The 25,933-nt window shown below is 37.8% G+C and overlaps 1 protein-coding gene across 1 annotated transcript; it reads right to left on the bottom strand.

Annotated features, from left to right (window-relative positions):
- Window positions 1–6,654: 6,654 nt before the first annotated feature.
- LOC134854204 (uncharacterized) lies at window positions 6,655–25,575 on the bottom strand. The gene is made up of 7 exons (XM_063870364.1): window positions 25,202–25,575; window positions 17,811–17,883; window positions 15,838–16,021; window positions 14,264–14,580; window positions 13,603–13,916; window positions 7,477–7,927; window positions 6,655–7,140 (listed from the first exon to the last, which is right to left on the bottom strand). Exons 1-7 carry the CDS (start codon window positions 25,544–25,546, stop codon window positions 6,956–6,958), a joined length of 1,869 nt encoding a protein of 622 aa, XP_063726434.1. The 5' UTR covers window positions 25,547–25,575; the 3' UTR covers window positions 6,655–6,955.
- Between the last annotated feature and the right edge of the window lie 358 nt (window positions 25,576–25,933).

Raw genomic sequence — 25,933 nt, 5'->3', positions numbered from 1 at the left:
TTTTATTTGCTGATTTACAAAATTCCCACTAACCGCTTATCATGGGTTAGTTCAGTCCCCTAAAGTCCAGTCAAAATCCTTTTTTTACCTTTATGCTGAGTCAAGATGAGGGAAAATAACAAAGAGTGTACAAGCAAAGATTGCTTAAAACCTTCAGGACTGATAAATTGGATTAGATGTGATTGTTGTTCTAGTTGGTATCATATCAGTTGTGTAAATATTTCTCTTAGCGACTCTAAGAAAACCCAATCATTTCAGTGTCTTTAATGCGTTGATGTAAAATCTGTTAATAAAGCAACGATAGGTAATGATTTAGTGCTAGACAATTATGTTAATGCAACCATCTCAAATGTCCGAGTACTCAAGAGAGTACCAAAAGACGCGCGTGTTCCTTTGCCGGAAAACCTGCCGGAAAAATAAATTACATCGTCTACAATGTAGAAGATGTTACAAAATGACTAACTTTTTTAACGTCGTTCTTGTTTTTTTTTGGAGCAACCGAAAAGAAGTGGACGTAAACAGACCACAAGCATGAGTTCTTTGATAAATAAAAAAAATCGAGCAAATGACGTGTCACTTCCAAAACCCCATCCCCAAGTTTCGAGCCCGCCTGTGAGTGACCTCGAGCAGAGAATAAAGCTAATAAGTAGTAAGCTCGATGAAGGAAATGTAAAGGGGGGAATCAGGCTTGCTGCTTCGGATAACAAAGTTGCTCCTTTTTCAACTGATAACTATCAAAAATTGTTGTCTAAGCACCCTCAGCGAGCCAAATTTGCAGTCCAAATCCAGAAAAATTGGATAGTTTTTTCGTAACCAATTTTGACCTATACAAAGCGATAATGTCCTTTCCGAACGGATCAGCAGCAGGTCCTGATAAAATAGTTCCTCAAATTTTTTAAGATCTTGTTAGTAAATCGAATGCCAGTGCAGGACTTAATTTTCTGAAATCGCTTACTAAGCTGATAAACCTCAATGGAGATGGCAAAATACCCGAACCCCTAAGACATTTCGTTTTTGGCGCATAAAGATAGACGAAGGGTTGAGACCGATTGCCATCCGTTCGTTCATGGGCATACTCAACCATCTACAACAATTTTTGCCGAACTTTCAGGTCCATTCGGACCAATTACGCCCGTCCTTGAAAGCAAGTAATAAAAGTAAATTTGTGTGGGGGGATTGCCAACAAACTGCATTTAGTAACATCTTGCAATTGATAGCGAACATCACAAAAATGTATCATTATGACCAAAGTCGGAACTCGCGTGTGAAATGTGGCGCCAGTCATAGTGGTTTGGATGCTGCGTTAGAACAGGAGATAGAAAAGGATGTTTGGGTCCCAATTGCTTTTGCGTCACGTTTTCTCAGCAATCAGGAGAAGAAATACAGTACTAATGATTTAGAACTTCTAGCAATTGTATGGTCGTGTGAGCATTTTCGAACTTATTTGTTGGGAAATTATTTTGTGGTTTTAACTGACCATAAAGCGATTATCTCTGCGTTAAAGACCAACCGAGGTAACAAAACACATCAATCGCGATTAACCAGATAGGCTGATAAGTTATTGCCTTTCGATTTCGATATCTTTCATATCTCCGGATGTAAATTGGGTATAGTGGATTATTTATCCCGTTTCCCAACGTTTGAAGCACCGGGACCAAGCAGTTTTGACGAACAAAATGTGGTCAAATGTATTAGTCGATTCTTTGATGCGTGCAATTTTTTGGAAGATTGGGCCAAGTGTTGTCCTTCATTAGAAGAATCACCGATTATTCAGAAAGACAAGCTAGTCTCACCTAATATCACGAAAAACAGCCAGAATTCTGCCGTATCTAATACAATTAACCTAATTGAGTCATTGGATTTCGGTCAGCCTCGGGTCAATCGTTCCGATATGGACAATTCAATTGTTGCATCTCACACGTTTGGAAGCCTATCGGTAGAGGGCGCCATAAATCAAAATATTCCAGCTACATCGCAAGGCATAGAGGGCGACGAAAATTTAGACAGTAAACATATCGGCATTTTCCAACAATTCAATACGTTTGACATTCCTCCGCTAGGGGGCGTCAAAATTGCTGGTTTAAAATATAGCCAATCAGCGTTGAGAAAAATGATGCAAGTTTTTGTCACTTTCTCAGCATGGATTACATATTATCTGCCAGTTTTGATTTCAGTGTGGATTATTACTTTGGCCGTTAGTGATTGTGATCTGTTTTTTGTCGTTCATAGATTTTTTCGCCTTTGTTTCATCGTATCGAATTTGTTGAAATACAATCGTATTATTGGGTGTTTTTCATTTTCAGACTGCAATGGATTCTAACATCAACACCAACAACACAAATGACAGTTTTGAGCAGCTTTTAAATCAGTACCTCCCAGTCAATAAACATTGGTTTTCTTCTGATAGGGCTCGGCCGCGGTTTCGCGCGGGGGCTGTACGTCCTAGAAGGTCGTCAACATTACAACGCGGAGTGGAGTTGAGGAGTCAATATGCCCGTATATTAGCCAATTTCAGATCAAAAAGGGCCAGGAAAACTATTTTAACAAATCGTCAATCTCAGTCAGTTCATAGTCTAGAAATTTTGAAGTCACCAGTGGTCGCTACGGACCAGAAATCGTTAACCGGGTTGCTGGGCATTTTGGATTCCGATGTACTGTCGGAACTTACGGACGAAGATGCCAGTCTATGCCTCATGAAACGAGCAATCATTAACCGGGACTACGAAGGATTTTGTCGTATCGATTCCTATATAAAATCCTTTTGGCATTGTGCAGCGGTGGTTGATGGCTGTATTATTGTAGACAATAGGATCGCTATTCCCATGTGCCTACGACAACCATTATTGTCTCAGCTACATAGATCGCATGCGGTTCAGTTAGCCATGGTTGATGCTGCGCAATACATCTGGTGGCCCCGAATGCATCGAGATATTGTCCAGCATTGCAAAGATTGTCCCCAGTGCACGAAGTTTGGTAAGAATTTGAAAGCGAACGCTTCATTTAACTCTTCCAAGCCTTTACCCCTTTTGTCTGGTCCTAATGAAGAGCTGCAGCTCGATTACGCAGGCCCTCTACTCGATTCGTTTGGTAACAGTATGTATACCTTGGTCGCGATCGACCGTTACTCAAAATATCCGTCAGCTATGATTACACGTTCTACGGGAGGACGGAAGATTATTAAATTTCTTAAATCGTATATTCAACAGCACGGTTTTAAAAACAAATTAGTGCAAAATTTTTGTCAAGATAAAAAAAATTGCACAATATTCTGCCCGGTGGGGGACCATCGAGGTTGCGGTCTAGTAGAAAAGTCTATCCAAACGATTAAACGTCGTTTGGGCGGCTCGCGGTTGAGTTCGGATTTTTCAAATGTTCAAGATACTCTTAAAATTATTATTGAAGATAATCGGATTACAAAAAATTCTGTTACTGGGGTTTCACCCTTTGAGCTTCATTTTGGCCGTCCTCCGAATACGGAGCTATCTATTGCGGCTGAGCGTTTATCTACGGGTGTTAATTTAGATAACCAACAATTGGAACGGGACCTATTAACACCCGAACAGCGTCGGGAGCATTGCGATAGCCGACCGAGGATAAAAGTGGTCAGGAAGGGGCAAACAAGCCCGACGGTGTCCCCATACTTCGGTGGACTGACGGATTCAGTGTCGAATACACCTCACTACCGCGCTCTGGAGAACCTAGCACATTCCGCCAATCAGTGGTTGACATTGAAAAAGTCATTGTCCCATCAGGAGGGAGTCAAAGCATTGAAGACGCTGACGGACAGAAATCAAGTCCTCGCAGCCACCCTTCGCTCCAATTTGTCTGGTGGTACCTTTAGATTTAGGAGCAAGATGCAAACGGATCAAATTCACCGGTCGTTACCAAAACGTAATTTGGATTACTTAGTATTGAATGAACCAGATAAAGTCGAGATACTTAGGAAATTTCTAAACAGGAAGTCTGACAGAGAATTTTTCAAACCTTTTAAGGGCAAAAATGTGCGGATTACTGTTTCCACATATATTTCTGATAAGGGAAAAGAGGTAAGAAGAAATCATTTGGCGGTACGTCTTAAATCAACCGATCTAAGTGTTTCAGGTAAGCAACTAACGCCTGTCAAGAAGGGGCAGAAACGCCCCATTGTGTCATCTTCACCGTCATCATCAGAAGACAATCGGCCTCTCAAACAATCGAGTTCTCGCCAACGTATCACAGCTAAAACGGTAAAGATTCCTGCTCATCCGAAATTACCATCTCTGCCAACTTCATATACTCCATCTTGTGGCCAAATTGTGTCGACTAAGTCAAAGGAAACTTCAGTCTCGGAGGCTCCAGGTGTACAGACTATCCCTTCTCCACAACACTCTACTCCAGTAGTAGACTTAACAGCATCTTCTTCCACGTCTGGAAATCAAGGAATGGAGGTTCCCATTAGTATTAAACCAAAGTCACCAATTTCAGTCATAAAAAATCCAGTATGTCCAGACCTCATCCCCATTTCTTCAGACGATAAATCTTCAATTCCGAAATCTCAAGAAGGAACTTCGGCAAATTTGGCAGCATCGGGCTTTCCAACCCATGGCGGTCCCGTTATAATGTCCGAACCGGATGGAAATGTCTCATCCTCTTTGAATTTGTCTCGTGCCTCTTCTCGACGGAAAAAACAGACCACATTTTATGGTAGCCCCATCAGACATTCCGTGAATATTACTCAATCACAGTCAATGTCTACACCTCCGTCAACTCCTGCTTCGCCGGACAAGAAAATTCGCTTTGTCGTGACTGATTTAGAACCGGTGAACCAAGCACGTTTGAGGAAAATCCAGGAAATTCGTTTGAGCAGGACAGTCTCGGAAAATAAGAGTGTGGTGTTCGGTTTGCATCTGAGGAATTTGAGGAATGTAAAAAGTCTTAATTTTGCCCTTGAGTTCTCTTGCTCCGATTTCAATCAATGTTGTCTCAAACGAATCCGTAGAGCGTGTAGATCATTGTGGCATTGCTCTGAGGTGTTTGGCTGGCTTCTGAGGAATTTGAGGAATGTAAAAAATCTCATTTTTGCCTATGGGTTCCCTCGGTCCGATTTCAGCAAAACTGGTTTCAAACGAAATCGTATAGAATGTAGATCATTGCTGCATTGTCCCATGGTGCTTCGGTTTTGAGGGATGTCAAAAACACCATTTTTGCTTTTGGGTTCTCTTGATCCGATTTCAACCAAACTGGTCTCCAACGAATGCGTGTAGCAGCCTGTACACAACTGTGGCATTGCCACGTGATGTTCGTTTTGCCTCTGGGGAGTTTGAAGCCGTTAAAAACCTGATTTCTGTTCCAAGTTAGTGTTCGGGGCAGACGTCCTTGGCGAATATTTATAGGCTTACTTGCCAATTGATTGCTTTCAAATGTTCAATTGGTGCAGAGTTGTAATTTTTGGCTATGTAAAACTTATTATAATTTTGCAGACATTTATAGAGATTGACCCTCACTTTCGCAGATTTTTCTGAAAGACTGATGATAATCAATCTCTGATTTTGCTACGCGTACCTTCAAAATATAGATTTTGTTTCACGCAAAATTGGATACATCATTGAGCAAATCTCATCGGGAATCAATTGCGCTATCATATCAAAGAAAGTTTACTCTTAATTGGGGTTCCGAAAAGATATTTTTCAAATTTCTCTAACTGTCGGAAAACTTACCGAAATTGTTCTGTTTTAAAAAAATTTCTTCAGAAAATTGAATGAGAGACTGAATCCTTATCTGAGTTTACTGCATCTTTGATGTTTTTTAATTTACTTTTGACTCACTTAGGCAGTTTTGTTCCAAATTCAAGTCCCCAACAATCCTACAAAAACACTCAAAAAAGCTTTCCGATTTTTTTTTCCATAAAAACACGATACATTTTATGTTTTGGTGTTCTGTTGCTTGTTATTTTTTTTTTCAAGTGCACCTGTTAACTCATTTTCAGGTTGTTTGTAGAGCTCAACATTGAATTCTAACAATGGTCAATTGGGATGGCTTTGCGTAATGAAAACAAATACGTTGCTCAAATTGGTGTTTACGCTTGCGATTAGCAAACTTTATCAAATCGGAATAATAACTTTTTTCAGGTTAACAGCTAGTTTAACATAGTCAGTTGAATCAATTGCTGCTACGCTTCCGACATGCTCAATGTCATGAAATTTCAAACAAAACTTCTTTATGTAGGTAGTGAATAGGTGGAGTAGGTTTTGGGCATTAAACATTTTTTCTAATAAATTTTTTGTTCATGTTAGTGTTTTGAAAATGGTGTTGACTTTATTTCATGTTATTACCGTACTGAAAACGCGGTGTGTTAAAACATTCCATGAAAAGTCAATTGTTTTATAATTTTTTTCGCAAGCAATATACAATAGCTAGTGGCGCATAACTTTCAACAAAAAAGGGTCACCAGTATTTTTGAAGAGCTCTGAAGATCTTTTGTGTTGACCTGAGAAAAAATCAACGAAATTTATCATATTTTTTAGCTAAAACCGCCCTTGCTCAAAAACTCCTGCGCGCTCCGCTGGCCCTAGCCAACTCTACCTTCTATTTTGGACAAAGTCTTCAAACTATCGCTTCTTTCTTATCAATCGAAAATGATTTGTACAAAACTAGCTTCTATTTATTAAACAGAAAAGGGAATAAATTATATATGAAATACAAACATGATAGTTGCAGCATTCGAGTACTAATTCGACGAAGTTGTTTTTATTTATTAGTTCGAGCAACATCAAATATTACCAAGTTCGCCTTCAATTTCCATTTCAAGCTTTTTTCCAATTTGATTATTACATGATTTCGTGGTTGTATTTCGAAAATGATCACATGTTCTGTGCAGCTATTTCGCTGCCCAAGTTGTGAAAATTAGTTTTCGATGACGGCGACGCTTTTCCATTTTGTCTTGAGGTTGGGAACACTGGATAGCTGCTCCTAGGTGCTAGTATGGACTGATTTGGGTTAAATGCGAAGCTCCCTGATTCGGTTGGCGATATGGTTTGCGGGGAGAGGCGTTGACGTTGTTTTGGACTCTAAGTGTCCCTTCGAATACTTTTCCGTCCACTGTAATTTTCAACGAGACTTCACTAGGCGAAAATCTTTCTACGAAATTAACTCGGACGTTTTCTGAAACAGGTAAAAATATAAATTGAAGGCTACCTTTTCAAATTCAAACTTTCTAGCTCTCATTTTGAAAAATCTAATTAGCAGAAGTAATCAAAAATATATCGCATTTCAAAATGTGCAAACGAAATTATTTATATACAATTACACGACAACTTATATACACCTAGTTTACAAAAGCTTATTTAGGCTTAAGTTTTTAGTTCCCATTGATTTTTTTTCTGATAAAAATAGTGAATAGATTTTTGAGGAGTGAAGAAAAATAATTAAGTTTAAATGGCTAAAAAATTAGGAAATCGATTTGCATATAATTTGTCCGATCGAAAAAAACTGGCTTACCTAAATTGTGCTTCAACGAGAGCTGGTCAGCGATGCTATTCGAGCCTTGTGAGACATGGCCAATCTCTTGTTCACTCTTATGAACTTTCAACTCCAGTGGCTGCTGTTGGATCGGAGACTCAAACACGAGTCTTCGCTTAGTCGGCGGCGAACTGACGGCCGACAAGTCACTCAAATGTCGTTTCAATCCACTAAACTTCTCCTCGCTGGGCAATTTAATTTCCGAATTGTTTTCACTCGGTGATGGTTTTTCAGAGTTGACTATTGTGACATTGGGAATAAGTTTTTCCATTTCTTTAAAAGGAGAAGAAACTGCCTCTTTCTTCTCGCTGCTTGATCTGGCTCCATCTTCATTTTGTGTTTCGTTGTAGTTCACGCCTGAATTACTCGAGATACTTTTCTGAAGATTTTCGATAGCAGATAGTGATAAATTTCGATAGTAATAAATCGCCTAAAATGAAAAAATTGATTTTTTTTTACAAAGCGATTGTTTTCACTTTTATCTATTTTAGGTTTTTTCAAGTAGAGAGCGTCATAAAACCTGTTTGCGTCACAACTTTTGAAACTAGATGAATAAAATTTAGATTTTTTCTTATTTTAACTCAGCTGAAAAACAATTAAGTGATCATAGTATGAGATATGAATATTGTTTGTTTTTAATCGGCTGATGGGTTCATGAAATGGTAATTCCAGATTTTTAATGAAAATTACTTTCATTTCTCTCAGCGAAAAAAGGAAAGGTTTATGCTAATCTTGTTATAAACTTATTAAATAGATTCCTCTTCCCTCGTTCAAACTGTGTGTTTTCAGAAAAGTTGTAGCTAGGAACAAGAACACCTTATTCGAAGCGAAAAAAGAAAGTCCCGTCCGTTCCTAGCCGTGGATGGGTGAAAACCAATGAGATTTCACATATTCAAGAAATCGTCGTCGCAACACTTGTTGATCGGAGACTCACAATTGAAGAATCTAACTTTCCCAAATTTCAATATCCTCAGCCTTCCTGGTGCAGGTAACGCGGTTATTCTAAACTTCTTGCCCCGCAAGAACGAATACGATATTATAGCTCTATTCATTGGTGCGAATGATCTGTTTACGAAAGACAAAAAAAAGACTCAACGAGAACACCCGAAGACGTTGCTGAAGAATTATCCCAACTTGGCCTACGGTTGACAGAACGTTGCAATAAAGTTTTCATTATCGCTCTACCACCCAGACTCGGAAGACCAGCCCGAACGGAACGTGTAAACGATATTCTTCGCAAAAAGAAAGAACTCTGGCGATATCGCGGTATATCGAAAGGAATAACCACCAAAACTGTTCTATCTTCCGACGAAGTGCATTTAACAACAGCATCGCTTGCGAGTCTCCAAACGATTTTGAAAAAGAAGATCATCTACAAGAAGTTCTGTGTAAAAACTGATAGCGAGGGCTACTCGAATATATACCACTGCGCCAACAACATTTGTCGGTGTCATCATTTTCACAGAGACTGAATTTTCTATTGATACCCTTTAGGTATCGCCAGATTTGATGTCTTTGTGAATTCACATCTATAAATAAAACCGTTTTCTCCCGCTAGTCATCAAGTACCCTTAAGGTCCCAAACAACTGTTTTCATAACCCTAACACTGATACTTCAGTCCTCAATCGGCGCCCTTTAGGTACCACCCTGAGGACTCGAGTACACTAACTAAACCTTCATCCCCCAAACACAGTTTCCACAGAGATAAGAGGACGTAAACATAAATAAAACTGAGAATGTCAAAGTACATAAAACCTTGCAAAACATGCAAGAAACCCATAAACGAAAATGACCCAATATACAATTGCATCACCTGTAATTGCTCTATGCACCTTGAAGTTGTCTGCACTGGCCTCTCGACCGTTGCACTCAATGGAATACTGGAACTTGGTAACAACGCACTACTGATATGCAATACCTGTTTGTCCAACGGAAAAAGAGATCAAGTAATCAGAAGCACAGCATCACATGACAAAAGTGAAAACATCAAAAAAATTGAAGAAGAAATTTCAAAATTAAGTAAAGTAGTAGCCGAAGTCTCGACAAAAATGGAAAATATTAAAGATCCCATCCAAAGCCTGCCAATAGCAGAACAGGGTAAAACCTGGTCACAAGTAGCGGCGCAAAACATAATCAAACCCCTGAGCAAAGGATTGAGAATAAGAGGGGTCCCCGAGATCAAGGAAAGAGATGGAAGAAAAAGACTTGACCATGACTATGATGAGGTAAATAAAATCATGAAATTCTTAAACCTTGAATGCAATATCACTGATCTCAAGCGTTTGGGAAATTTCAGCGAAGAACGAGCAAACCACAGAACTATACTGGTACGAGTAACCCGGCCAAGAGAAATAGACTTGATACTATCATCAACACCGGCCCTCAAAAATTATGACAAAAATGTCTTCATAAGTAAGGAACTCTCAGTCGAAGAAATGAAACCGGAAAACGCCATCCTGAGAGAACGTAGAAATCTCATCAGCAGTGGTAAAAACCCCAAAAATCTTCGAATCAGAAACCTAGAACTTCATGAAAAAGTAGACGACACCTGGACAAAAGTTACAATTAAACCGGAGGAAAACAGCACAATTCAGACTAGAAATGACAACTGACTAGAATCGCTGAATGTTATGTCATTCAATACACGAAGTATACTGGATATAAATAGACGTATGAAACTTAGCAATATAATACTATCGAACGATTATGACATCATTTGCTTAAGCGAAACTTGGTTAACTAAAAATATCCCTAACAACGCGCTTTTTCTGCCTGCACACATAATAACTAGATGTGATAGACCTACCAACTCAACAAAATCGAAACACGGGGGCGTGCTTATTGCTGTTAAGCAATCCCTAGCTTTCACAAAACTTGAAATACACACTACGGACTGCGTTGGACTCCTCCTTAACACTCCGACACCTCTCATCCTATGCTGTATCTACAGTGCCCCGAACGAAAGCAAATATAAGCTATCCACAGATGACTTCAACAAACTATTGAATATGCTAACTGACTACTCAAATGAATTTCAATGCCCAAATATTTTATTGGTTGGTGACATCAACTTCGCTAATACGCATTGGCAAACCTTGCAATCAACCCAAAAACACAAACAATTAGTACTGCAGACTTTTACTGATATGAACTTTTAACAGTTTATCCAACCCCCTCATGACCAATTAGATATTGTCCTTTGCAACAACCCCGACATTATTTTAAACACCACGATAGACAACCATATGAAAAAGCACTTCTCACACCAAGAAAGAGAATTATCAGACCACAACCCTTTTCTAATCACGATATCATCTCTTACACACAATGACGAAAAAACCACTCCCATACAACACGGATCCGACTTTCTGGACTTTGGTGTCTTCTCATTAAACAACGTCGATTGGATTTTTTTAAACAAATACATTTTGGAACACCCATTTCAACCGTACTGCTACTCTAACATTGACCACTTAATCAACTCATGGTACCTCTGGCTATATATAGCACTAGAAAAACACATGAAAAAACAGACCAAACACCGTATGAACCTAGCACCTTGGATCACACCTGAAACCTCCAATATTATCAAAAGACTCAACACAGCATCAAAAAAAGTAGCCTTTAAAAATACTCATACTAACAACCGCAATCTTGAAAGACTTAAAAACCTTGTAGATCATTTATCCGAATTAGATCAGAAAAATTCGGAAGAATCAACTTTCAAGGGCAGAAATTTCTCAAAGCTCCAAAAATACTTTAAAAGCATACGAAAAAACTCAAGTACTCCAAAAACAATGCACTGGAATGAAAAAACCGAATCAACAGAGCACGGTAAAGCTAATCTTCTAAACAATTACTTCGTAAGCGTTTTTAACAATAAACAGAATGAAAACATTTTACCAATAGCTGAATTACCTGGCTCAATCAAATGCTTCAATTTCTCTGAAAATGAGATATACGACATCCTTAAAACATTAAACCTCCAAAAAGCAAGAGGACCAGATAGACTCGGTAACACAGTCCTAACCAATTTAGCAGATAGCATAACTTCATCTCTAAAAGTGATTTATAACACCATCACCAACAAAGCAACATTTCCAACGATCTGGAAACTTAGCCAAATCATCCCAACTTTTAAAAATGGAGACAAGCAATCAGTCACAAACTACAGGCCCATCAGCCTGCTAACTGCAGTATCCAAAGTCTTAGAGAAACTGATCTTCCTTAAAATCTCACCAAAGATCTTCTCGCAAATCCATGACAGCCAATTTGGCTACTGTCCTAAGCGATCGACAACTCTGCAAATGCTCCAATTCCTCGACAAAATCTATGATGACTTTGATAACCCTAATATCAAGTCTCTACAGGCAATATACTTAGACTTCGAAAAGGCTTTTGACAAAGTTCCTCACGACTTGTGCATATATAAACTCACTAAATTTGGCATATCAGGAAACGCACTTAAATTATTAGCAAACTACTTAACAAACAGAAAACAGCAAGTACAAATAGGTGCGGCAGTATCCAGCCATCTTGAAGTTAGTAGCGGCGTACCTCAAGGCTCACTGTTAGGGCCAGTATTCTTCATTACATTCATCAACGATTTACCGTCATCACTCACCAACTTGTGCTATGGTTACGCAGACGATTATAAAAATGTTGCAACGAACCCTTCCCTGCTCCAACATGACCTAATCACGATCAACTTATGGTGCAAAGATAATTCCATGAGTCTTAATCTGAAAAAATGTCACAATATATAATTCAAAGACACCCAACGTGACCTAAACATGTATCTCGGTGACCATATACTTGAAAAAACCTGTTCAGAAAAAGACCTTGGTATACAAATAACCAACAACCTAAACTGGTCAGCACACGCAAAAATAAGAGCCCAAAAAGCAATAGGGTGCTTATTTTTAATTAAAAGAAATAGTTCAAAATCAGCGAGCTTAAAAATGAAACTGAACTCCTACTGTAGATATGTAACCCCAATTGTGTCATATGGCTCACCCATATGGAAAGCAAATAAGTGTGAATTAAGAATTATTGAAGATGTCCAAAGAAAAGCTACACGTTGGATACTGTCATGTATCAACATCAACTATAAAGACAGACTGATTAGATTAAACCTGCTTCCACTGTCTCTCTACAACGAAATGCACGACATTCTCTTGCTTCATAAAATAATAAACGACCAATACAACTTCCATTGGAGACAATTTGTTCAGTTCAAAGAATCTACAGCCCCAACAAGAAGATCAACGAAAAATAACTTAGCGCATAAAAATTATCATTACGAAAAATCGAAAAGCAATTTCTGGCACAGAACACCTATACTAGCAAACAAAATTTTACAGACTCAGGAAGAAGAAGACCTGTTTGCGATGAAATACGAAAGACTCAAATCAAGCCTCAAAAACGTTTTCTGGATATATTTCATCAGTAAATATGAGGAAAGTGTCCCATGCACATGGAGAATAAACTGCTGCAATAGCTGTGTAAACTCAAAGAAACTATAAAACTCAGTTTAAAACTCCCAACGCGGGGCATTTTAGCCCCATGGCTTTATGTCTAAATCCTTGTTTATTATTATTATTATTATTATAATGAACTTATTTGTGACGTCAATAGAAATTTGCATGCAGTTTGAGCTTCTAGATAAACTTAAAGGGATGGAAAAAAAGGGTTTCCTACGAGTTCACATAGTCGGAAGGTACTGCGCCTTAAAGGGGACATTTTGTGCAATGTGGGAAAGAACTTTGTTTTGAGGTGTGTGTTTTTCACAAATTGATGCCAGATAGGGCCGAAGGAAAGATCATATTACAGCCCTTCGAGCTGCAAAAAAGCCGAGCGAAAAACAGCTCATAAGTGTAATTTTTTTACATCGATAATTCAGACGCCGATTATTCAATTGCTATGTTAACTTAACTAAGGAAAAAGAAAAAATGCGATTCTTTAATTTTATTTGAGCTGCAGCTCTCCATGTTTTTAAGTGCAAACTCTTTTTTTTGTGTGAAAAAGTAATATGTTCCTTGTACTGCAACCGTTTATTTCTGTTTTTTTAAAACTTTGATATAAACATTACATAAGATTTTTACCTGCATGACTGCAATCTGTTGGCTTTGGGCTAATGCGACCCTCTGTGATAAAATATCAGCTGCAGTTGCGGTCGCGGAGGGGTAACTTGACCCGCCATTAGTGCCCTGGTTCAAATTAGCCCCACCAATGCTCATCGGAACCGATACACCAGCTGAGAGGCCGGCAGCCGAAGACGCGAATGAGTTCGGGTTGTTCGGATATTGATAAGCCGAAAGTGAGCTGAGGAATTTGGCACGCAATGCAGCAATTGCTGATTGGTTGAAAATATCTGGTGGGTTCGGCTTCATTCCAAAGCTGAATTTGTTTCGGTCATCTGACAGTTTAAAAAAATCAATACAAGTCTAATTACGATATGAAAGTGACGGGGCCTAGGAAATTAGACGACAAGCAAATTAGACGACCGTAAAGAAACGGAATTTACGGACAACGGAATTTAAGTCTGTAAACAAAATTCATGCAATTTGCACGCAAGTTATTGTCTAAATTTCGTTATTTTGTGATCGTCTAATTTGCATGTCGTCTAAGATCCTAAACCCTGAAAGTGTTTGCTATTTTTTTTTCTTATTTTTTGTCACTAATTTTTTTTACTATAACAAATTAGAGTGAAAATTGGCTCATAGTATTTGAATGCAGAATCGAAGTTTGGATTTTTTAGCTCACCACTTGTGGTTAAATTTTTGGCGGTCTGTAACATCCCATGTTGACTAGGCTGAAAACCCATTGGGTTCACACCTGGCATTCCCGGAAACCCAAATACTCCAAACTTGTTCATTCCTCCGTCAAAGCCGTACGGCGGGCGGCCGAAGCCAGGATGAAAGGGCATTCCAAAAGCACCCCCTGGGTTCAAAATGGGGGAGGTCGGAGGGCTCTGGATGTTGCGGGAGTCACGACGGTTTCCATCAATTGCGGCGTTCAGCTCCTCCATCGTACTTAGATTGTGTTTTTCGCACTCGTATAGGTAGAGATACTTCATATACCTGGAAAATAAACAATATTAGACCTTTATATTGTGATATAAATCCCAATACCCCAATCATTTGTCGTTTTTTAAAGATTTTATAAAATTTGAGATTGAATTAATGCAGAGATAATCTTTTGTTTTAACCCACTGGGGGTTGGGTGAAGACAATACATTCAAGTGATGTCTTTGTTTTTTACTATTTGCGGTAAAATATTTTTTCAAACCCAATTGGGGTGTTTTTCTTTTTTTTGCTTTATTCAATAAATATCCCCTGAATACTTCTGAGTTTAATCTTTGAAGTGTACATTTTTTTTCCAATTATGGGTCTATTTTTCAAAGTTTTACAAGTATCTCCCAACTGATAATGAGTTACTTTTGAAATAAAAAAGCCCCATTTAATAATTATTTTCCCCAAATGGGAATTTCAAGCTATCTTTTTAATAACAAAGCCGTAATTTTTTTGATATGATGAGTTTAATTACCTTGATTTTTGGGTGACGTTTTTTCAACTAATGCTTCAACTCGAGCTAATGTAACTTTGTTAAATGCTTGGAGAGTTCTAGTTAAAACAACTGTTTTTCTAATCATCTATTAGAATGACTTCAAGTACATAAAATTGTGGAACTTGAACAAAGTTTAATTGGACACAGGCCAACTTTAATCATTCCCTATAAAGTAAATGATTTGCTATTCAAATTTCCGAAAATCTTCACTATAATTGAATCAAGGGAAATGATGTCATTTTGGACTTTTATTTTTCAAAAACAAAGAAAACTTAAGATTTTAGCAATTGTTGGGCTATAAAAAGAAAGCGGAATTAGGGGCGTCAAAAGTATTCAACAAGTGCCCAAAAACGGCATGTTTAGCCCGTCTTCATTTTTGTGATCGTCGGTTTTAGGATCGACCTCCAAATTTTTCTAACACCCCCCCCCCCCCCCCCCCGCCTCCTCCTCGAAAACCTTGGATTCCGATTCGTCCCTACTGTACAACTTTGATTTATCCTCACAGAAAAATTAGGTAATCTAAAATTTCGACAACAGAACGGCTTAATACTTAGTTGTGTTAACTACTACGGTTCGCACAAAAATATGGAGACCAAACATTCTTACTTAAAGAGATCCCTTTATCATCCTTTTTAAATTCAAACAGTGAAAGAGATCCGCTTTGTGCAGTGTCCCATCTACAATTTTTGTACCATTATAACTTCATAATCAGAATTGTGGAGTTGTCTAATGTTGACACCCATCGAGTAAAAGGATTGAAGGTGACTCACTGTGTTCGGAGGGTGAAAGCGGCACTGGTGACGGAGTCGGGGAGGTTGAGACCCTTGGTGATCTCCCGCCACAGTTTCCGGTTGATGACCTCCACAAGTCCCCCCTTGGCCACCACCAGTTTGAACAGAAGGTGCAGATCCAGAGTCTGATTGGCCATGATCGGGATTCTGTTCACCGGAGTGCCTGAAATTATCATGACCATCTTATCTTCATCAGGTTTTTTTAGCTTCCAATTTGTCTTACGATGATTAGTTTTCTTTGCTGTAAATGGATGCACAAACAATGCAATTAAAACTAAAAGGATTAAATTGTGCCATTTGAGAGAAGAATGGAAGATTTGTTTAATTTGTTAAAAAACATTTGAATAATGATTTCAATTTTGGGGATTTTTCACGGATTTCGCGCATTTAGAATGAGCGTAGAACAAAGAATGCATTTTATTAGGAATTTTTCACTTCATCTAAATCAATTTCGAAATTAAAATCTCATAATCTCTTCGTAGCTACTGAATTGTGACTAAAATGCTTAATTTTGTAATCTCAAAATTGTTGTTTTGTAACAATTTCTATCAAAAGACATTTTTATCCACTTTATCCTGGCTCCATCAGGTTTGCAAATGAAAGCAAAATATGCAAATCATCACTTCCATTGTTGACCAAAAATGCTAGTCATACAGTTTTCATATATGGAAAAATGCTAATCATACACTTTTCATGCAATTCCATAAGTACAGAAAATTGCATGAAAGGTCTATGATTAGTATTTTTTTCATATATGGAAATTGTATGACTAGCGTTTTTCCGGAGTGCAGCCAGTATTTAGACAGCCGCGTATTCATACTCGTCAGTATTTAGACAAATACTGTATGAACCAATCAGAATCGAGAAAAGACATAAATAATCCAAAATAAATAATAAATATTTTTTATTTCTTCTTGGTCTCGATTCTGATTGGTTGAAATAGTATTTGTCTAAATACTGACCAGTCTGAATACGCGGTTGTCTAAATACTGACATGTAACCCGTTTTTCCATAATAAAAAAATTTTGATTTTTTACATTTTAAATTCTCAAATTTTTTGTTTGTGTCATAAACCTTGGTTACACAAACGTAGAAACCAACGGTTTGGTCGTCGCACATTAAAAATGCATTAGAAACAGCCTGAAATGATGTAATACAGTCTCACAAAAATGATCTAACGAAAGTAACGAACTTTTAAATTTGGCAAAAACTTTCAAAGGTGCTTATTTCTAAAGTTTGCATTTTTAGATTACCAGACATAGATCAAGGCATACAAAAACATGTCATACTAAAGAAAGAGGAGTTTTAAGCGTTTTTGACAAAAGTTATGAAGAGAAAAGGAAAAAAAATCCAATACTAGTATATCCAGGACTACGTTATACACACAAAAAAATTAAATTTTGCATGCAAATTTTTTTTTTTTCAAAAAATGTTTGTTCGAGTACGAAAATCAATTTGCGATTGAAAAAAACACAAAATTTTTGGGGGCATTTTCAAAAATACTTAGTAAAATTTTTGTCGTCGCCATCAAAAAAATGCTAGTCATACATTTTCCATATATGAAAATTGTATGATTAGCATTTTTTTTGATAAAAATTTTTTGTTTTTTATTTTGTACGATACACCGAACTTTATGCCGAAACAACAGAAAAGTTGTTCGAAAATTCAATGACACCATTTTAGCAAAATATATGAAAATTGTATGAGTAGTATTTTTTCATAGACTTAGTTTATGGAATTGTATGATTAGCATTTTTGGTCTATGGAGGTCAACCCGGGTTGCTAAAATAAATCTCAACTCAAGCGAGCAATAACTTAGATTGCTTTTGTATTTCACAGTCTGTATATTTTTATGCAAAGTCTTTTTTTATAAGATTTAATATTTTTAAGTCATTATTTCCACCTACTCGTGGAACTTTTTGAATATGAATGATTTCTATTTAGGTACCGACCTCTTTTCAGCATAAACGCGAACAAATCATGTAGAAACTTCTTTCTTTCGGGGTCGCTGTCCATTTCGTAGAGCTGAAACGAAAAAACATGGAAATAGAAATTTCTTTCAAAGCGAATCCGTTAATATCTATCTAAAATCTAGTAATATAGCTTAGATCTTTTTTAATAAAAAATAATAATCTGCTTTAATGAATGAAAAAATCAAATTCTATGAAACTAACTTCTTGCATCATCTTGAAAGAAAGTTTGCAGCAACTGAAGTAAGATTAAGTGTAATTTTTAAAGTGTGATCAATTAACAATGAAGTTTCAGCTGTTTCAAAGAGTTAAACTTTTCGTTGGTTTAAATGAATACACAAGGGTAGAATCTTCCAGAAATTGATTAGTTTATTTCGAGTTGGTTAAATAATTAGGACGCTGTCGCAATCCAATTTATTTTAAATAAAATTGCCAATGGTGAAAAAGATCTTATTGTTCCGACTTTCGATACGAAAGTAACGGAATATTTGTGCTCGGGGTGGGTTTTTTTTTTCTTCAGACAAATTTTGACTTTTTAACTAGCCATTTTTGACGGAATTTTTTAATATCATTCAAAATCCATTGTTGTCCTGAGCTTAAATTTGAAAAGATATTTCACCTGTGATCATTTTTCGTAAAGTTATGAGGGTTTAAAGATTGCCATTTTGGCCAATTTGGGACAATTAACGCGCGATGTAATTCGCGCTATTAACGCGTAAGCGGAGATTTAATCCGACTCATAAATCGTTCCAAATTGGTTGAACGAAGCTTGTTTGCCATAATTGATTTGTTACAAGGAACGAAATCTACATTTTTGTACTTTATATGGCGTGTGGGGGGATGATTTTCATAAAAAATTTCAAATTTTAGAAAAAAAATTTTCATTTTATTTAATTTCATATAATTTTTTTATGTTAATACTGCTGCTCCATAAACCTCAAAAGGCAGTCAGAGCATTCAGGGCTTCGCCCTGATACGAGCAGTCTTGTTCTTATTTTCGGATTTCAATTAATCCCTCCTAGTCGCAGCGATTTCGAGTCTCAAACAATTTCTACACAATGAAAACTCATTTGAAGCAAAAATGCATCGTAATTTGGACAAATTCGACCATTATAAATTTATGAATTGGCGTAAATTGTGACAAATTTAATAATTAAAATTTACAAAAATCGTTAGTTTATTAGCGAATTGAGGATCTACGATAGATAAATGGATTAGAGGATTTAAACGGGATTAAAAATTTAGACATTCGATACATTCGCAATCAAATTGTTATTAGAGATTTATTCATGGTGCGTATCCATAGGTTCCAAAATAAAAAATCAGTCCCATAGGTTCCAGAATAAAAAAGCAGTCGCATAAGTTTCAAATCTTTTCAATAGGTCAAAAGACTAAATTAGCCGAGTCTCGGTTTAAGGTCGCCGGCTCTAAATTTCGTATAGAGTCCTACCCTTTGGTGGCAAGCTAACAACACGTTGGCGCGGCTGCGGCGGTCACTATTCTGCAGCTTGAGCTTATGCTGGTTGAACAGTAAGCAATCAATTCATAAATTCGTTGGCTCAAAATTCAACCAATCAGAATTCAAGAAGATAAATTTTGGAACTTATGCGACTGATTTTTCATTGGAACCTATGAATATTGGAACCTATGGGAATTCACCTTTTTTCATGGCTAGTTAATGAGACGTAGACGATGATGTTTCTTTACTAGTCTCGAAGGAATGTCAATTTTAGAGAAATGACTGATTTTTGACGAAGTCGGCTTGAGGGTGCGTACCCACGGAGGTGCGTACCCACGGAGCCGCATTCCCGGATAGCCGAAAAAAACTAAATACCTCCGGTTTTAGTTAAATTAAACCAGAAAACTCTTGAGACGCATTTTGATTGGACAGAAAATGCCTCAAAATTTTGCAGCCTGTTAGCTTACAAAATTCTGAACATTTTTAAGAGATTGGATTGGCTAAATTTTTTACTCTCATTGAATTAATTAACAACAAAAGTCTGACTACAACAGGGATTCGACCCCCCTCACCAACCAAAGGGTCACTCTTTGGTATGTTTTATTATATCCATTTTCGGCCGACAAACCCAAAAAAAAATATTTTAGCATATGCTAACTTCAAAGGGGAGCGCGCGCTGAAAAACGCAATTTTTTGGATAGAATTTTTTCAAAAAAAACCCAAAAACGGCGTTTTGGCCTGTTTTTTTTTTAAACATTTGTCCAGTTTTTTAACGCGTTTATTTTTTTTGCCGGGGGGAAAGTGGGGTAAATGTGGGTAAGGGGAGGGGGTAATTGGGAGGAGGGGAAGGGAGTGGGAAGGAAGAAAGATGGGACTAAGTGTATGTTTGGGGGTAGAGATAGCGGGTACCCCGAATAAAATAAAACAATGTTTTTAAGTAAGTTTGTAGGATCTCTTTAACTATTGTCGCCCCCTTTGGTACCTAGTAACGAATCTCAAATCTCTCCCCCCCCCCCCTCTATTAATAAGAAATGGGCAGGGGGGGTTATTGTTAAGTAGATCCAAAATTTCGGCTATCCGGGAACGAATTTGTTTTTCGGCTATCCGGGAACGAATTTATTTTTCGGCTATCCGGGTATTCGGCTCCGTGACACGCCACCCCCACGGAGCCGCATTCCCGGATAGCCGAAAAATTAAATACCTCCGGTTTTATTTAAAGTAAATCAGAAAACTGTTCACTAAATTGAGGCGCATTTTGATTGGACAAAAATTTTTGCAGCCTACTATAGCTAACAAAATTCCGAACATTTTTAAGAGATTTGATTGGCTAATACTTTTACTCTCATTCAATTAATTAACAGCAAAAGTCCGACTACTACAGGGATTTGACCCCTTCAACAACCAAAGCAGAGGAAATTCTCGAGGGGGGATTTTCAAAAAAGGGATTCGACCCCCCCCCCCTAAATCCGCACCTGCTTTGGTTCGAAGCGATTCGACCCCTTGCCGACATATTTGGCGGCAATATATTTATCAAAATTTTCCAAAAAGTGCCTAAAAACGCTTTTTTGGACTGTTTTTAAAGCATTTGTCCCCCTCCCCCATCGAGAAAATCCTAGATCCGCCCCTGCATTAAGATTATAATCGGTTATAATTTCGGTTGGGGGCCCTTAAGAGTTTTTTTTTGTTTGTCGGGGGGGGGGGGCATGGTGGGGTAAATGTGCGTAAGGGTTATGGGTAATTGGGAGCAGGGGAAGGGAGTGGGAAGGAAGGAGGAACGGACTAAGCGTGTGTGTGTGTGTGTGGGGGGGGGGGGGGGGGGGGTGGGTAGAGAAAAAGGGTATTCGAAATAAGAAAACAATGTTTTTAAGTAAGTTTGTAGGATCTCTTCAGTATTCCCTTCCTATGGTACCACTAAGAAATGGGTAAGAGGGGTAGAAGGGAGAGGGTACTTGTTAAGTAGATCCAAAATTTCGGCTATCCGGGAACGAATTTATTTTTCGGCTATCCGGGTATTCGGCTCCGTGACACGCCACCGGCATGAGTCACGTTTAATTGTTTTGATTCCATTTTCCACAATATTTTGGAACTGTATCTTGGCTTTGATTGGTTTGCAGATAAAAATTAACATCTATTTGTTTGTTTGGACAAACAATCGAACCCTAATGCAAACGAAGATGGTATGAATTATAGTGGATGGTATGAATCGTTACACGATGGTATAAGCGGCGCTCGAACAGTACAGTTCTACAAGCCTACCAAATCATCGAGCCTATAACGATTTACCCTACCAAAAAGTCAAAAAACCGAAACAGAAGCTCCGGCTATATTTAGATAACTATGTCATAAGTGTTGCATACCTTTTAATTGCTCATTTCTGTACTCAACGAAGAAACAACTGTAAAACAAGCTGCCTTTATTAGGTTTTCTTTTTTTTCTATCAATTTGTTCTGATGTTTTTCCGGCTCTCTTTAGATTCAAACAGCTAAAAGAATTCACTAAATGTCACTTTCGTTGATTGACACGCCTCCAGGTCTAGAAAAAGTGTCTGTGATGTTCAAACTGGCCCGTACCTTTGAACCCGATCGATTTGATCAGGGCTTCTCATCAAGATGTTACAATTGGGTTTTGGATGGATCAAGACACTTGATGATTGGATATGCCTTTGTTTTTGACATCGAATTGTATAAAATTCTCATATCAATGTCTGCAAAATGAAGTCGCTGCGGTTGCAAAAACACCGCTCAGGCTTGAATTCGAAGTCTCAGAAAACTTTCTTGAAAATGATTGACAATTAAAGAGTTTTGACAGGTGTGCTCTCAAAAACAGTTTTGACAGGTGAGTTTTCTGGGGTATACTCGTATACTTATTGCAAGGGATCAGCGCGCCAAAAAAAAACGCAGTTTTTGACCAAACCCTTCAAAAAAGTACCGAAAAAAGTTTGGCCGAATGAAAGCACCCTCAAACAGCTGTCTTGAAAGGGATTTTTTAATGTTTTTTTTCAGTCTTGAAGGGGTGTAAGTGTTTTGGCGATCCTGAACTTTCATTTATCATTTATTATATCATAGAGAAGAACCCCTTTATGGTATCTACTAAAGAATGGCCACCCTATAAATAAAAGCAGTTAAGCCGTGAATTTGGATTAGAGCGTTCTATTCATAATTCGAATTTTGCTGCATTGCATGCTGATTAGTCTAAAAATCGACTTACTTAATCTAATCTACTTGAAAGAAGTTTAATTGTTAAGTAGATCCGAACTTCTTAGTAATATTAATTAACTTTGGCCTCTGCTTACTTACTAAAAATCGACTTACTTAATCTAATCTACTTGAAAGAAGTTTAATTGTTAAGTAGATCCGAACTTCTTAGTAATATTAATTAACTTTGGCCTCTGCCTTCTGGCCTCTGCGCGAATAAAAAAATTCGGCTATCTAGGTATTCGGCTCTGTGATACCCAGCGACAATAAAGACTCCGAGACATAATTACCCCTCCCCACCCGCGCCAAAACGAAGACATCAGGACTCGACTAAATGGGGAGGGTTCTCATGCTTGAAGGACCGAATGCTTGAAAAGTTTCAACCAATCAAAATCGCTAAGCGTTTCTATTGGCTGAATGCCTTTCTCACAAAATCGAAGTCAATATTAACAGAAAATGTATTACTTCAGTGAAAAATAATCGCAAATATTACAAATTGCGGGTTACAACCGCATTACTATTCAGATAATCATCAAGATTAATGAGTTCAAAATAATATAAAAAATTTCAGTTTTGAAAACTTATCTACTTATTATCTAATCGGTCAATATTAACACTAATGGCCTGGATTTATTTTCTTACTTTGAGATTTTTGTGATTTATTTTGAGATTTTGAAAACTCAGTTTTGATTGGCTGAAAGCAAGCTAAAATTAATTTCAGGCATTCGGTCCTTCAAGCATGAGGGACGCCACCGACTAAATGCCAGCGAGGACAACGGCAAACTAGACTTCACCTTTTTTCTGGGTGCCGGACATCAAGCCGACGGAACTTCAAGCCGAATCGTAAAATTAGGGACTTCAAGCCGAATAGTTCCTTATAAAGTCTAGAAATATGATTAATTTCAAATTTTTTTTTGAAGAATTTCTGAATTTCATGATCTTTCTCCACTAGTTATTGGCGTTTTCATAAAATTTAAGTCTCCAAATGATGTTTCGGAAAGTTGAAAATTAAAACATGATTGAAGACATTTTTCATAACTATAATTTATGCATTTCAAAAACCGGCTGATGTTATTAACGGATGACGATCAGAAGTGGTGCATTGTCATGAACAACGCTTATTATGGACTAAACATGCCTAAATTTTTGAAAAGCAACATTTTAGAGATGATAAAACAGTGTTTTGAGGTGCTGGTAAAGTTTTAATTTCGGCTTGAAGTCCCGTCGGCCTGTAGTCCTAGACCCCTTTTTTCTATCTCACCTCAAACCGCAAATTAGCCCAAATACAACCAAAAGGCCGGCTTGCTAATTGCGGATAAGTGATCGCTACTTCAAATGGCGACAACAGCCTTCTAATGACAATAACTACGGGAAAACTGATTGTATTGTAAAACAGTATGACCGACAATTAATTGGGCAGTATTATTAGTATTACGCAGATTGTGGAGTTCCAAAGAAAACAATAAACGAGGGTACCTCCACCGCATTGTGTATGGTTGGAGGTTTTGTTTACTTTCCCAAAAACAGTGGTTGATCCAGGTATGTGAATGGGCATATACATAGGTATATAATTGGATGAAATTTTTTTTGTTTTGCCAGCTCCGGCTCCCCATTTTGGTGGGACCTACTGAAAAATCTCTCCCCCCCCCCCCTATTGTACCAACTAAAGAATCTCCCCCCCCCTTTTTTTTCTTGAAAGGGGGGAGATTGTTAAGTAGATCCTTTTGGTGCTAGTATGATAATTGTGTCGGTGGCGATCCATTACCCGAAGGTCCACTCACTTGAAAATTATAAGGGAGTCCACACGCCCAAAAATTACGAAATAAGGCTTTACTCACCCGAAAGTTATAAAGGTCCACTATCCAAAATTTTACCCAAAACTGAAAATTTTCCAATATTCAGACGTTTCTGCCCTCTGCCGGCCAAAACGAGTGTGAAAATTTGATAATTTGGCTTGTTTTCAGTCAATGAGTGAATAGACCTTTTTTGGTGTCGGTTGAATTTTCGGTTGAGTGGACCACTTTATACTTTCTGGGTGAGTGGCCGCTCCTCGCCATTTTTTGAGCACTTCAAAGTAAAAAAAATGAACATCTTGTTGTGCAAGTGTGATAGAGGGGTCTCCGAATCACACTATTTTGGTACAAGTATGATATTTGGGTTCCAAAAATTTAGATGGGTCCCTGAAGAAAATTTTTACGCCTTAAAATCCCCGAAAACATGGTTCACACTTTTTTACTTGTGTTTGCGAAGTTCTCACAAAAAATGCGGGAGGACCCAACTATCATATACTTGTATCACTATTTTAAGCTAAAACAGCGATTAACTAATCCATATGCGCCGGTCGATCATTTCAAAACTTTTTCTCGAACGTAATTAACCTGCCGTATTTGCGCGAACTTATTCGATAGTTCACTTGACATCACTGAAGCGATAAATGGAACAACAATTTTATGGCACTTAATTTATATCAGGGACCCGGTCACTTTCTTGGGACCAAACCGGTTACTTTCTTGGGAGCCGGTTACTTTCTTGGGAGCAAACCGGGACCCGGTTACTTTCTTGGGACCCATCTATCAAACTTTTACCCTGCATGTTTCCAAAGATTTCAGGGTTCTAAACTTTTTTGTGGGGAGCAATCTCTTCATCTAACTATCTACCGTACACAAGTTTGTAGTCCCTGTTGGTGCACTGAAACTTATAGAAGGAGAATCAAACTCTACCTGTCTAAATTGCTCCTCGAAAGTCCAGATTATCGACTGGTCGCCTCCACATGCATCCTCTGCCTCCTCGGTTTGCTCCTCGGATCCCAAAGTTGTCTCGTCGTGCACTAACAAAGTAGTCGGACTCACTTCGTGTTGTCGCGACTGCACTTCGGACCCGACTTGATTCACAGTCGGCCTTCTTTCTTCCTGATTTGGACTTATCAAATCGCGTTTGAGGGTTTTTTGAGGACTGGTGTTAAAAATGCCCTGGTTGCAAAGATTCAGTGGTTGATGTTGATGTTCCGGAGAATGCTGGAGTAGAGAATTCATAGCTTTTTGTTTGAACTTTTGGTGAATTCCCATAGGTTCCAAAATAAATAATCAGTCGCATAAGTTCCAAAATTTATCTTCTTGAATTCTGATTGGTTGAAATTTGAGCCAACGAATTTATGGATTGATTGAGTTACTCCGCTTTCATTTATATCCTTACTACAGTGCTGATTTATATTAACCGGACAAAACGCGTTAAACTTGAAATTTAAAACGCGTTTTTCTCAAATTGGGTTGAGTTTAGGTGAAAACTTATGAAGACAAAACTTGCTTAAAATTTTAGCAGAATTAAAATGGTGTAATTTGTTTTGCTAAATTCGGGCCCAAAATTTTACCCCAAAAATGGATCATTTTGGCGTTTCTTAGTAGATCAAAAATTACGTGAAAAATATCCAGTCGATCACAGACATAATTATATCA

The sequence above is a fragment of the Symsagittifera roscoffensis genome, chromosome 9 (genome assembly GCF_963678635.1).
Source record: "Symsagittifera roscoffensis chromosome 9, txSymRosc1.1, whole genome shotgun sequence".
Lineage (NCBI taxonomy): Eukaryota > Metazoa > Xenacoelomorpha > Acoela > Convolutidae > Symsagittifera > Symsagittifera roscoffensis.
This window is presented reverse-complemented; position numbering and strand designations above follow the sequence as displayed.

Excerpts from the sequence above, each read along its gene's own strand:
- LOC134854204 (XM_063870364.1), bottom strand. The coding sequence starts at position 25,546 with ATGGGAATTCACCAAAAGTTCAAACAAAAAGCTATGAATTCTCTACTC. Across the intron at positions 17,884-25,201 it reads TCGAGGAGCAATTTAGACAG|CTCTACGAAATGGACAGCGA; the intron begins GTAGAGTTTGAT and ends TTTTCGTTTCAG. Across the intron at positions 7,141-7,476 it reads CTCGTTGAAGCACAATTTAG|AAAACGTCCGAGTTAATTTC; the intron begins GTAAGCCAGTTT and ends TACCTGTTTCAG.